Source organism: Euleptes europaea, chromosome 16 (genome assembly GCF_029931775.1).
Source record: "Euleptes europaea isolate rEulEur1 chromosome 16, rEulEur1.hap1, whole genome shotgun sequence".
Lineage (NCBI taxonomy): Eukaryota > Metazoa > Chordata > Lepidosauria > Squamata > Sphaerodactylidae > Euleptes > Euleptes europaea.
Window position 1 is genome coordinate 29,937,016 of NC_079327.1, and position 13,681 is coordinate 29,950,696.

A 13,681-nucleotide genomic window follows, 5' to 3' on the forward strand; every position below is an offset into this window, starting at 1 on the left:
GGACAGGGCAGCAAGGGAACAGAGTTAGCAGATGTTTTGGAGTCTGGAAGTCCAGAACCTTACTTAGCATGGGGCGTAGGACTAGCAGAAGGCAAAGAGACAAACAATCCTACGTAGGGTTGCAAATTCTGGCTCATGAACTTCCTGGAGATTTGAAGGCAGAGAATCTTTTTTTCTAAGTATTCTGAGAACAGAAATATAACCAGTTGCACACAGATTATGGAACTCTGTAAGGACGTGTAGTGTTTTATTTCTAATAAGAAACTATAGAGAGACATGTGACTTAACTGGGACCACAAATTTATTTATGCTATCTGAATCTTTAGAGTCCAGAATTGTGTTATTTATTATGTGTTTCTTGAATTAAGTATCTGAAGTCAAACTCAGAGTCTGCCCCAAACTTACATGTGCTCATTTGTGCAGGTGTGATTAATGCAGTTTGTAAAACATGCGGTTATATAGGCCTGTTCTGGCATATATAATAGTTCATTCATTACCTGTAACTCCTTCTCTCAGCAGCCATTCCTGGTTGTAATATAGCATAGGATATTCCTGCAGTCACGCACAGTTACACATGATGTCAGAGCAGAGGAACGTGCTGCTTTGAAATGTGTGTTTTTTTTTTAAGCTCATCCACTCCTGTAAATAGAATGAGCTAGGCAGAGAGAAATCGGTTCCATAGGCGTAGGGTGGGAATGGGTCGCAATTCCTTTCTTGACTTGCAAATTAATAGTTGCACTGTGTTAATCGACTTGTGTTTCACTTGTCCCAACCACGGAGTGTATAAAACCGCCACTGAACATTTCAGACACATGTGAAAATACATGGTAGGTTTTGTACTAGAGGAAGAAAATTTTGTTCATAGAAAAGTTGTAGGTAGAGAAGCTTGCATTTCCTCACCAGAAGACATAATTAACCACAGAGGCTCTTGGACAGATGGTGGTAGCAGCAGCAGGGGGGAAAAAAATCCAGATGGTGCCTGCCATAATTCACACCCACTCCTGACCCCTTACAGCTTTTGAATCCTAGTACAATTGGTCTTTCCTATTTTAAAACTGGAAACTGTTTAGTTATCTGGCTAACTGTGTGCTTCAGCCACAACTCAAATGGATATTCACCAGACTCTGAAATCTGGCAGATATCCAGAATATATGTGACCCAATTTTGTAAAGACAGCTTATGTTTGCCTCTGTAATCTGTTTGTTTCCAAATCCGAAAACTTCAGTATTTAGTTCTCAGGAGTAAGATTTTGAATTTTTGAAAAATTTAGGTATTACGAACGTAAGGCCATGCTGGATCAGACCAAGGTCCGTCAAGTCCAGCAGTCTGTTCACACAGTGGCCAACCAGGTGCCTCTAGGAAGCCCAAAAACAAGACAACTGCAGCAGCATTCTCCAGCCTGTGTTCCACAGCACGTAATATAATAGGCATGCTCCTCTGATCCTGGAGAGAACAGGTATACATCATGACTAGTATCCATTTTTACTAGTAGCCATGAATAGCCCTCTCCTCCATGAACATGTCCACTCCCCTCTTAAAACCTTCCAAGTTGGCAGCCATCACCACATCCTGGGGCAGGGAGTTCTACAATATAACTATGTGTTGTGTGAAGAAATACTTCCTTTTATCTGTTTTGAATCTCTCACCCTCCAGCTTCAGCAGATGACCACTCATTCCAGTGTTATGAGAGGGAGAAAAGCTTCTCCCTGTCCACTCTCGCCATACCATGCATAATTTTATAGACCTATATCATGTCTCCCCTTAAGCGCCTTCTTTCCTAGCTAAACAGCCCTAAGCGTTTTAACCGCTCCTCATAGGGCACTTGCTGTAGTCCCCTAATCATTTTGGTTGCTCTTTTCTGCACCTTCTCAAGCTCTGTAATATCCTTTTTTAGGTGTGGTGACCAGAAATGTACACAGTATTCCCAGTGTGGTCTCACCATACACACACACAGTGTGATAGCAGCAGTTTTATTCTCTATTCCTTGTCTAATTATGGCCAGCATGGGATTTGCCTTTTTCACAGCAGTATTGATGAAACAATACTAGCTAGAGAAATACGATTATCAGAACTCCAACGTGGACCTCTGTTACAGAATCCTCACAGAATAGTTTCCCTGCCTGGGAGAAAATAACTTGAAATCAGGGGTGGACTGGGAGGCACTAATGGTCCAGGAAAGCTGGAATGCTTGGAGCTGGGGCGGCCCCAGTGTGTGTGGGGGGGGGGGAGTCAGCCCCAAAGCCATCAGCCCATCGTGACTTTTCCCGGTGGCCTAATGGCCAGTCTGCCCCTGCTTGAAGGGAAATTCTGTGGACCTCTTGCCCGTTTGCCATACAGTTGCACCCACTGCCAATTAATTCAATGGGACTCCTGCTGGTGGGTTAGTCCCTTTTATGGAAGGTTAGCTTGATAATTTTTAATTAATTTTTTACCTTGCATCCTTAACAAAAAATAACCTCCCTTTTGGCAGTGGCTGGTTTGTTGTTGTTCTATGTCCTACTGTGTTTTCCTTTTTGGCATGGCATCACAGCTATTAAATGGCCAATTTAAATGTCCATACTGTATACGCATGAGTGGTTACATGTCTTCTTGGAAGACAGCAACAGTATATATGCTCAGTGCTTTCTGAAGAAAGAATTTGGGCTGGCTTGCACATACACAAATATCACTGATCTTTTTTTTTTTAATCCCTCGATTACTCAGAACGTGTCTTCTACAGAAAAGTGTTCTGTTTAAGCTGATATGAAACTTCTGTTGCTACTTTTTGATTTGCATGCTTTCCTTATTGCTGTAGTCAGCAGGCTACAGGAACTTAGAAAGCAATTGGTGTGGAGAGAGTGTAATTATTTGGCTGAACATGCTGTATTTTCCCAAGTTTAGAACCAATTTATATTCTACTTGAGTGGCAGAAGTGCCACTTTGGTGTGGCACAGTCAGTTGTGTAGAAATTAATCATGTCGGAGGACCAGCTGATGTGCTTACTTTTCATTCCAGCTTCAGCTTCCATGCCACTTGAGTATTGTGTCTTTAGTTTAAGACCACACCCATTCCTCTGTCTTTACTAGTACTGCTTTTATTCCTTGCAAAATTCTCCATACATTCAAATACTGTGATTTGAATAATGAAGACTTTTTGTTTTTACAAATTTGTAATTTTGTAGAAAATATGGACTTGGAGGGTGGAGGAGCATTGGATTTAAAAAAAATGTTGTACTGGGCATTATTAATCAGATTCCGGTTTGTCACTGCCTGGTATCCACAATCACCACAATCACCACGATAAGAATCACTTAAAATGGAATTAAATGTTAAAAAGCAGTAGGTCTTTGTAAAGCCAAAGCTCACTTTACAGATTTATGTCCTTCTGCTTTGATAGAGAAGTTCGTTGCATACTGTGGAAATCTTGTTTCCTGTTTCACAACAGGAGATATTTACAGATTTATGTTGATTTCACAAAACGAGAGAACATTACATAGAAGCTGGGAACCGTGTTGTGTTGTGCAATCTTTCCAACACTAACCCTACAAATTGCAGAACGGCCCTGGCACTTGTTACAAGCTCATCCTCGATAAGCTCATTCGTTTTATGTAGCACTTCCTCTCTAACTTTTCACAGTTATCCTTGTACTGATGTCTGTTATAATTATTGGAAACCTAATAAATTGTATTTTCAACCAAAATGATCGATTATTGTGGGGGCGGGGGAAGCAGTGGCAGTGAAACTTGGGGCACTCTGCTTCAAAGGAAGGGGATCATGCGGCCGACAAAATTAAAAGCCAAGTAGCAGCTGCACTGCAGGTTAAATTTCTCTCTGTGGTGTTTCTCTCCATGCTTGAAGAGAAACCTTCATTTGTTTTGCTTTGTGCTGGATAATTTTCTTCAATCCTTTTTTGCCAGTTAATTCTTCTGAAACATTTTCTGCTCAATCAGGCTGCATAGTCTTCCCATCAAGTTTGAGTTCGCAACGCCCTGGGAATGTCTGGCCACAAAATTCACAACCCCTCAAAACCCGGGATGAGCCTCTAATTGAAAACCGGCGATATCCCTCCTCCCTCCTCTTTCTTTCCCCCCCTGGGGGAAAAAGCCCTGTTTAGCATAACTGTGCCCAACACCGAACATCAACTTGAACCATCCTGACCTCTAAGCGGCTGTATTTTTTCTTAGCAACGAAGAACTTAATAGAAGCTACTGAAAAGGGGGAAAGTTTGAAAGGAATCAAGATTCTTTGTTCTGCTCTCCCCTTGTAATAAATAGGAGGCCTAGTTTAGAGAAATTAAAAGCGCCTTCTGTTGCAAAACAATAGGCGTTATGACAAAAGGACTGTAGTCAGCTACTTGAATAGGATCAAAGAATAGGATCAAAGCTCCTTGAGTACAATATTGTCACGACAGAATATTCCTAGTTGTAATGCAAACTGGGAAAATGTATGACGAGTACTTAAAAGAATGTGTAACTTTTGCAAGGGGAACATTGATAACCTATAGAAATTGTCATTAAAAACCTTACCTCAGGATAATACGTAGTGTTCAAAGTGTTTCACTTACATTATGGGCAGCCCATTCCTGGGGTGTGGGGGGGGAGAGTTGCATGGCAGCTGGGAGAGGCACAGCCATGCTGCCACCAAAGAGGCTTCCCAGCCACTGCAGAGAAAAAAAACCTATTTTTAAAAAGTTTAAAATACAAAAAGGGCAAAAAAAAAAAAAAGACCCATTTCCTTTAGCAGGGCTACACCACCATGCCAAGGGGTGTTTCCAGGGTGAAAGGGGTAAGGAAGCTTCATAAAGGCAGCTCCTCCCCTGGGAATGCCCTGGGACCACCACCCTCACGCTGTCATAGGCTGCCTCTTCCTGGATTTAGTTCCCAGAGTGGTGGCACTGTGGGGGAGGCCGGTGCAGCTCCACGGTCACCCAGGCGCCAGCGTAAATGCCCTCCACACAAGTGTAAGTGCCCCTTATCAAGTGGGCAGCGTGGAGACATGCCGGCTCCTAAGGAGCTTGCCCCCCCTCAGGAATGCACCCTTAGTAATCCTGAGTACAGCCTTGCAAAGTGGGTTTTCTAGAACAAACCCAGTAAGCACACCCATATTTCAGCTGGGCAGCTGAAGCTGAGACACACATGGAGACAGAGATATTTACCAAAAGTCACTAAGGAACCCATCAAAAGCAGGTCTACTCAGGTCTATTCAGTGGGACTTAATCCCAGGAAAGTGTTATTAGGATTTCTCTGTTAGTGAGTGTAGGGCAAAATTGAGATCTGAATAGGGCTGTGCAAAAAACAAAAAAAACCACGTTAAAATTCAGGTTCAGGTTTATTGAGCCCAATTTTTTGGGGAAACCCGAAATAAACTGAATTCCCATACTGGTAAACATGGGAATTCAGCGTTTTTCCAGGTTTCCCGAAAAAAATTGGCCCATTAAAGTTTATGGGGACTTTTCGTGGCTCCGGGGGGTGGCATTTTTGCAGATAGACATCCCAAATTTTCAGGGTAGCATGAAGGGATTCTCATTGCAAGAACCCCCAAGTTTGGTAAACATTGAGTCAGGGGTTCCTATTTTATGGGGTCCAGAAGAGGTCACCCCCCTCCATAGAGAAGCAATGCATTGGTTCTCTATGGAGGAAGGAGGGTGACTTCTTTCAGACCCCATAAAATCGGAACCCCTGACCTAATCTTCACCAAACTCGGGGGTTCTTGCAAGGAGAATCCCTTCAAGCCACCCCAAAAATTTGAGACCTGCCTGCAAAAATGCCCCCACGGGAGCTTTGCAAAAAAATCCCCATAGACTTTCCCATAGCTTTGCATGGGCCCAGGCAAAAGAAAACAGCCCATTGAAAGCTATGGGAGGACAGGTCTGTGTTCTAGTGGAAAAGCAGAGACAAGCACAGGCCAGTGCTTCCCTCCCCAATAACTCACACAAGCCTTACCTACACCAGCAGACACCAACCCAATCCAACAACTCAAGAAACCAATAGATAAGTCTAATGGTGAAACACACCACACCACAACAAAATCAAAAGTGGGGTCCCTTTTGCCATCCCATACAAAACACTATGCACTGGGCAGAGGCCAGACACTGGCACCTAGACATGCTCTGCCAGCATACGCCCCACAAAACCCATGTCCAGCCACATGATGCCAGGTAGCTGGAGGTCCGGGGCATTGCTGCCAGCCCAGATGTGGCACACTGGAAGACACCAAACTTCCAGGAAAAAAAAACCTCTCTCTCAACAAACTGAGACCAATTACAACAACAACCAAGCGGTGCCCCCCTCCAAAAAAAACCAAAAAAAAAAACTAGGAACCCCCCACCAACCAACAGGCCAAGGCCTGCTGCTGACTTCAAGCAGAATTCAGAACTGAAGGCCCAGCCAGAATCCAAGAGGTTGAACTGGGAATGGGAAACAAACCTGCCCCTCAAAGAAGCAATTTCCCCCTCCCAAGCAACAGCAGGACAAAGGCCTGCTTGCTTTTAGCAAAATGTAGCAAATTGAAAGGCCCACAATCCTACTGTGTTAGAGCAGACAGGAGAAAGAAGCAGGATTCCCCCCAATCAGCCCTTCAAACTCCCCCCCTCTAGCAAAATTTAGAAAATAAGCCCCCAAATGCAACTAGTTGAAAAGGAAAGTGATGATATTCTCAAACCTTTTGATGTCTTCTCCTCCAGGCAGCAGGCAGGCAGGCAGGAATCCAATGCAATCCAAAGCGATCCAGTGCAATCCATGCAGCAGGTAAGTAATCCAGCAGGTCAGGATGAGGCACCAATACCCAGGAATGCAGAGGGAGAATCAGGAAGCCACCAAACTCTCTCAAACCTCTCAGGAATGGCCTGGTCTTTGGCCAAGTACAGAAAAGTTTTAAAATAATTCCAGTTTCTGAGATGGGCCAAAGAACCCCGTTCTTCCTGACCTGGCCAATGAGAATTCATGGCCCTCGTTCCTCCCCCACATTAGATTGTCCTCCCTAGCAAAAAATCAAGGTAGGTTGCAGGCTTGCAGCAGGAAGCAAGGAGATAGTTCTCCTTGCATCAAAAGCCAGGGGAAAAGCCGATTCCTGAAAAGCCGAGTCTCTATTCGGCTTTACCGGGAACCGCCTATTCGGCTTGGCTTATTCCCCCTGCCTTTTGCTACCGGTAAACCCAAGCCGAAAATAAGCCGGAATGGCAATTTTTCAGCTTCGGCTCGGGTTTATCAATATGCACAGCCCTAGATCTGAACGGAGAGTTTCGGATTTATCGTTTGGTCTGCTATACCCTTTGTTACACCAACTCCCAGGGCTGAAGTTTTCTACAGGGTTTTGTTGGATATAGTGAATTGGAATATAAGTCCTTTAGACCTATTATAGCCCCTTAATTCTATGTTTCATGAAATTAAAATCATATTAAAAGTGCATTGCATGGGGCTTTTCAGTTTCAGAATTCTCATGTATAGATTTTAGTTAGGGTTGCCAGGTCCCACTTCACTACCAGAGGCGGAGCCTAAGGAGGGCGGGGTTTGGGGAAGGGAGGGACTTCAATGCCATAGAGTCCAGTAGCCAAAGCGGCCATTTTCTCCAGGTGAACTGATATCTGTCGGCTGGAGATCAGTTGTAATAGTAGGAGATCTCCTGCCACCACCTGGAGGTTGGCAACCCTAATTTTAGTTCAGCTGAGTAATATGGCAGTGGTGTGTAAAGTTTATATGATGGAGAGAGCCTGAGGTCCTTGAAGGGTAAAATCAAAACTAGGTAGGTTTGTTGAAAGACTTTACAAACTGATACCATGATGCTAAGAATAAAAGTCGTGAGTATTGTGAAGATAATGGGAGGGGGGAGCAATAACGTGTCAGAATGTGTTCTTATATTAACTACTACTGCACAGATCTTTCAGATTCATTATCTTTGTCCTTTTAGTGCTATCATTTTATCTTGCTTTGTTTCCATGGTACCTGTACAACTGGCTTAACCGATACTAAATATTATTTTCCAGGTTCGATTTTCCTTCATCAGGCATTTAAGCTACGGAGGAGCTGGTGCAGATATTGCCATGAAACCTAACCTGAAGCAATGGAAACAACTAATGCTATTTGGAATATTTGCATGGGGCCTACTGTTCCTGGTGATTTTCATCTATTTCACAGACAGCAACACCGCTGAAGCAGTTCCAAGTTCCTTCACGTACATCGAGACCAAAAGGCTTTTGCCCATTCAAGGCAAGCAGAGGGTTATCATGGGAGCAACACATGATCTGTCTTTCTCTGAACCAATTGATAGGAATGAGGTGCTCCTTAACAAAGATATCTTAGATTCATTTAAATCTGGGAATGGAAACATTAAAAAGTGGACAGACTTCAAAGATGGCTTTGAAAGTGAAGAAGAATTTTTCCCTTCCCAGTCAAAAAGAAAATCAAAAAGTGCTTTCTCTCAAAGGGGTGATGATTATTTATTTGCTGCTGGTCAGCCTCGGTCACAGAGTAGTGTTCAGCGAACAGCGAAATTAATCTCTGCAGAGGGGGAGAATCAGAAAGAGAATGCTTCGCAGAATAACTGGCTCTCTCGAAAGAAGATGAACAGAAGGCACAGGAGACGCAGGAGAAGCCAAATGTTTGAAGAGTCTGACGAATGGGATGGAATATATTCTACCATGTCAAAATCTTTCCTGTATAAGCTTTGGAAAGGGAATGTCTCTTCCAAGATGTTGAATCCTCGCCTGCAGAAAGCAATGAAAGATTACCTGAATGCCAATAAGCATGGGGTGCGGTTCAAAGGGAAGCGAAACTCCAAGTTGACCTCCAAACAGCTCTTCTGTGAACTCAAGGCTCGGGTGAATATCAGGACCATAGATGGCAAAGAAGCCCCTTTTTCTATGCTTGGCTGGGAAAAATGTGTCCCTCGGATATCGCTGAGTAAATTGTATCCACGGGGGTTTGGAACCTGTGCTGTTGTTATGTCTGCTGGTGCCATACTGAACTCTTCCCTTGGTGATGAAATAGGTGGGTGACAACATTTAATTAAAATGTAAGCATCAACACGAAGGGGCATCCATGGCCTTCTGCATGCATGTGAGATTATTTTTGGTGTCCTTTTATGCTCCCATCCAAAAAGCTGCTCTTCAAAGTTGGGAGTCATTTCGAAGTATCATCTGATGCTTTGCAAGAAAGGAGCTGTAAAGCAGGATCTGCATGAATGGTCTATGGCAGTGGTTCCCAACGTGGGGCACAATCCCCACAGGAGGGCAATTTGATTTTTAAGGGGGGCAATTCGAGAATGAGTTATTAACAGTAAACTTTTTGCATTTCTTATGGTTCTAGGGGCCTCATATACAGTATATAAATATATATTATGACAAACACATTTTTAAAATTAAAATCAGAATCTACACGGCGGTCAGCTGCTGACAATGGAGAGGGGGAAAGCCCGCTAAGAATTACATGTCACGGGGGGGGGGGGCATCAGGATTTTAGAGATGCTTAGGTGGGGCATGGCCCAAAAAGGTTTAGGAACCACTGGTCTATGGCAAGCATGCACAGGGGTTTTTTGGAGGGTTTTCGAGGGTCTTCCACCCAATATAGAGAGTACTTAACATGACTGACCGTGCCAGCACTCCTGTTCTCAGTGAAATATAATAAATGTCAGTGGCATTGCTTTTCTGTTTTTAGCCATTGGTAAAATATGTATGGTCTGCACTCTTCGCGACTGGTCATATTCTATTGTCTCTGACTTGTTTACATGGTCAGAGGTACTATCAGAGGCTGAATGAAACAGAAAATTAGAACAAGGGGCTGTAGATAATTACACGTTCTTGGCTCGGCTCTGTTTTATCTTCTGGGTAAGTGGCTCTGTTCACCCACAGTTCAGAGAGTGTGAATCTGACCTGTGGTAGTATGAGCGCTATTCCTTCTACTATACACCTTCATTATTACTGGGCTAGGTGGCAATGTCTGCCTAGCCTTGTCTGCCTAGGCATTTTTGAGCATTTTGTTTTGTGTTGTCACTATTGTCAAGAAATAGGGCTGCTGTCTGCACGTGTATATGTGTGTTCACAGGCATGTGCATGCATTTGTGCATGTATTATTCTTGCTTTCTTAAGTACTTTTGGGATGACATCCCATCTCAAGATCCAGAAACCGGGGACTTAAATATCACACCGTGCAACCTTCTTTTGCTTCTCCCCCTCCCCATGCCTTTGTTTTTTATAACCAAGGCTTTTGGGACTGCTTACTTCTTTAGTCCTCAGTGAAGGCAATGTCAAGGTGCCACCCAGCTAGGGTTGCCAACCTTCAGGTGGGCCTTGGAGATCTCCTGGTATTGCACGTTTTCTCCATACGATAGAGCTCAATTCACCTGGAGAAAACGGCTGCTTGGGAAGGTGGACTCTATAGCATTATACCACACTTGAGGTCCCCTCCCCTCCCCAAACATGCCCTCCCCAGGCTCCACCTCAAAGTCTCCAGGTATTTTCCAACCTAGAGCTAGCAACCCTACGCCCAGAATAAACTTGGCCTAACTATCGGGATTATAGGCTTGAAGGAACCTCATAGTAGGCTTGATGGAAACAACCAAGAAACAAGATTATTTCAGTGGCCCTCTCAGTATCACAGTAACAAAGTCACTAGAAAGCTGGGGCCTGAGAAAGTATAACGGTTACAAAGCAGCTTTCTTGTTTGGCTGATTCAGGAACAGACCTAAGGAAGGTATCCTTCTTCTTGGCTAGTTGGATAAACTGAAGAATCCTTGATATGAACTATCGCTTTGTCATTAGTTATGCAGGAGCCGTTGGCGTTGAGCCGTGAGCCAAGCAGATGTGGACTTAATTGAATCATCAGCTTCTAGTATTTCTAATTCTGTGAATACGTTTCTTGTTTATTTTAGGGGTGTTTTCTTACCCACCCACCCCAATTGTTAATGCGGTTTGGAGGCTTATTTAGAAAAGGATTTCGGTGCATGTTGACTTGTATTTAAGATGTCATACATTAGAGTGAAAACAATATTCCCGTTATGGGCGTGATCCAGTCACCTATTTGAGCACTGTGAAATTCATTGAGAGATATTTAAACACATGCTTAAACTGTCCAGTTGGAACCCATGGGGCTTAAGCCATCAGTTTTTGCTGGATCATGTTTTACTCTTTGTGATTAAAATGTTTGCATACCTAAATTTCATTCTGAAACTGGAGAAGTTGTAATTAATACTCCCTCTTCCCCCCCCCCCCCAGTTCTCACCTTCTTCCTTCAACTTTATTTCTTTGGGTCTCCAGTATCAAGAATGATTCTTCCCTGGATTTCTCTAAACCGTTAATCCTGCAATCACTTAAAATTTCACTAGGGTTGCCAGGTCCCTCTTTGCCACAGGTGGTAGGTTTTGGGGGCGGAGCCTGAGGAGGGTGGGGAGGGACTTCAATGCCATAGAGTCCAATTGCCAAAGCAGCCATTTTCTCCAGGTGAACTGATCTCGATCTGCTGGAGATCAGTTGTAATAGCAGGAGATCTCCATCTAGTACCTGGAGGTGGGCAACCCTAAATTTCACACTTGAATACTCCGCTGCATCTTAAACCTTAGGGGTTTTGTTTAACCCAGATGGTTTCCCTTTAAACTGCTGTCACCATCCAGCCTCTTTAATTGGCTCGCTGTTTGGCTCAAGTGCCTCGCTTCCCTGACACTAAAAATCAAAACAGGAGTAACCTCCAATTTGAGAGACGACTCACTGTTTTTGAAATATTTCAGGTGAAATAGCTCCTGCTTTCCCATACTGTGCTGTCATTAAAAATAAAACCAAACATTTTCATTTCTCAAATTTAGGGGAAAAGTGCAAATGCCCAACACCTTTTTTCTGGAGTATGCCCTTGCTCTATAGAGTTCCCACTGTGCCCAGATCACGTAGTTTATAACTGTGTTTTAGGTCTGAAGGATTTGGAAGGTGCACTGACCCTTACCATGTAATGGGCAGCTGAAATACCTCTGAGCCAGTGGCCTTTGCCTCTTAATAAGAGCTGATATTTTGTCTCCAACATATCCTGCTGCAGGGCTCACTTTTCCCTTTCCTCTCAATCTGTTCATGGTATTGTTATTGAGGAGCTCTTGCTTGTTCCCATCTGCAAGCAGAATTGTACCCATAACAGTCCAGATTTTTTAATTGTTATTTTTAATGCAGTTTTACTTGTGGGATAGTCTCCTAGGCATTACTGGCTCCTATTGGATAAGGGCAGGCGGCTGTTTGTGATATTAATCTAGCATTTTTAAAAGCCCGTAACTTTGACGTACTCACTATAACCTTTGCTTTTGCATCTTATTGATGCTGGGCTTACTAAGGGGCCACTCACAAGCTATATTGTACCCCAGCTCCTCTTCCTGTTGCAAATAGAGTCACCCTAGGGTTGCCAACCTCCAGGTACTAGCTGGAGCTCTCCTGCTATTACAACTGATCTCCAATCAATAGAGATCAGATCACCTGGAGAAAAGGGCCACTTTGGCCATTGGACTGTATGGCATTGAAGTCCCTCCCCTCCCCAAACTCTGCCCTTGTCGCAAATACAAGCATGTTGATAGCCCTCCTCAGGCTCCGCCCGAAAAAATCTCCCGCTGGTGGTGAAGAGGGATTTGGCAACCCTAAGTCTCCCTGTTCTCTTCCCCTGTATCAGTTTCTAGGAGAATTCTGGATGAGAGGAGTACTACCCTGCGGACAGTGGCGCAGAAATTGCAGCCCCCTCAAATTTACCGTAATCTGAATGAGCATAAATGCTGTCACATTCACCTTATGGTACCCTAGCTTGTTTGCTCCCTTCTCGTATTTTGGCAGAACCTTTCGTTTCGTTTCTCTCCAAAGGCAAGGCACAGGATGGTGTACTTTAAAAACTAAAAGCAAAACCCTTTTTGTTCCAAATTCATACCACCTAATGTGTCATTCGTTCCCCATTCTGGTATGAAAGAACCGCTTTTTAAATTGTTCAGTTTTGTAATTCCAATTCATCATCACTGTCCTCCTCCTCCTCCTCATGAGTAGTAGTAGTAGTAATAGAAGTAGTGTTTCAAACACTTAAAGCACTGGCATTATCTCAGGGATAATTGATCGCTCAAGATAAATGTTTGTCCTTCTGTGAGAACCTCAAGGGTTTACAACAGCCTGGTTCCCTTGCAGGCATCCTGATCCCTCCTCTGCTATCCTCCTGTTTCCTTCACAGAGCGCTGCTCTTTTCCTTCCGTTGCTGACTCATCCAGTAATCCCAGGGATCCTCTTACACTGGGGAATTGCATGTTGCACTCTTGTTTCTGCTGCATCCTTTTCCTGTCTGTCTGCCTTCATTTCTGTGTCACAGGGGAAAGGGAGCTGAAGAGGAGGAAGGCAAGTCTTGATTGCACCACCTGCACATATATTTGTAGTAATGTTCATCTGTTGTCTAATTTAGCCAGTCTTAGTTTACATCATACACAAGTATATCTTCTTGCTTGCTGGCTTAGGCCTAGTCCAAGAGTTACTGTTGGGTTCTTCCCATGATAGTGCCCCACTGAGGCTGCTGGCGCTGGTGATCCTGCTAAAGTAAGTGATGCAGCATTTACTGATGTGACATGAGGGAAGGGAACCACAGTGAACAGCAGCCAAGCCGCAGAGATGACGTCTAAACTGGCCCGGTTCTTTTCCACATAAGCTCATCAAAACTGTTGGACACTTCTGTACCACCCAGAAACCTGAAATGCATGCGGTCCAAGACACTCTT

The 13,681-nt window shown here is 43.9% G+C and overlaps 1 protein-coding gene across 1 annotated transcript in view; it reads left to right on the plus strand.

The window, feature by feature from the left end:
- Nucleotides 1-7,962: 7,962 nt before the first annotated feature.
- The window catches only part of ST6GAL2 (ST6 beta-galactoside alpha-2,6-sialyltransferase 2), a 30,114-nt gene continuing 24,395 nt past the window's right edge, over nt 7,963-13,681 (plus strand). The window contains exon 1 of the mRNA XM_056861859.1: nt 7,963-8,962. Coding sequence (XP_056717837.1) covers nt 8,017-8,962 — 946 coding nt within the window. The 5' untranslated portion in view covers nt 7,963-8,016. The remainder of the gene's footprint in view (nt 8,963-13,681) is intronic.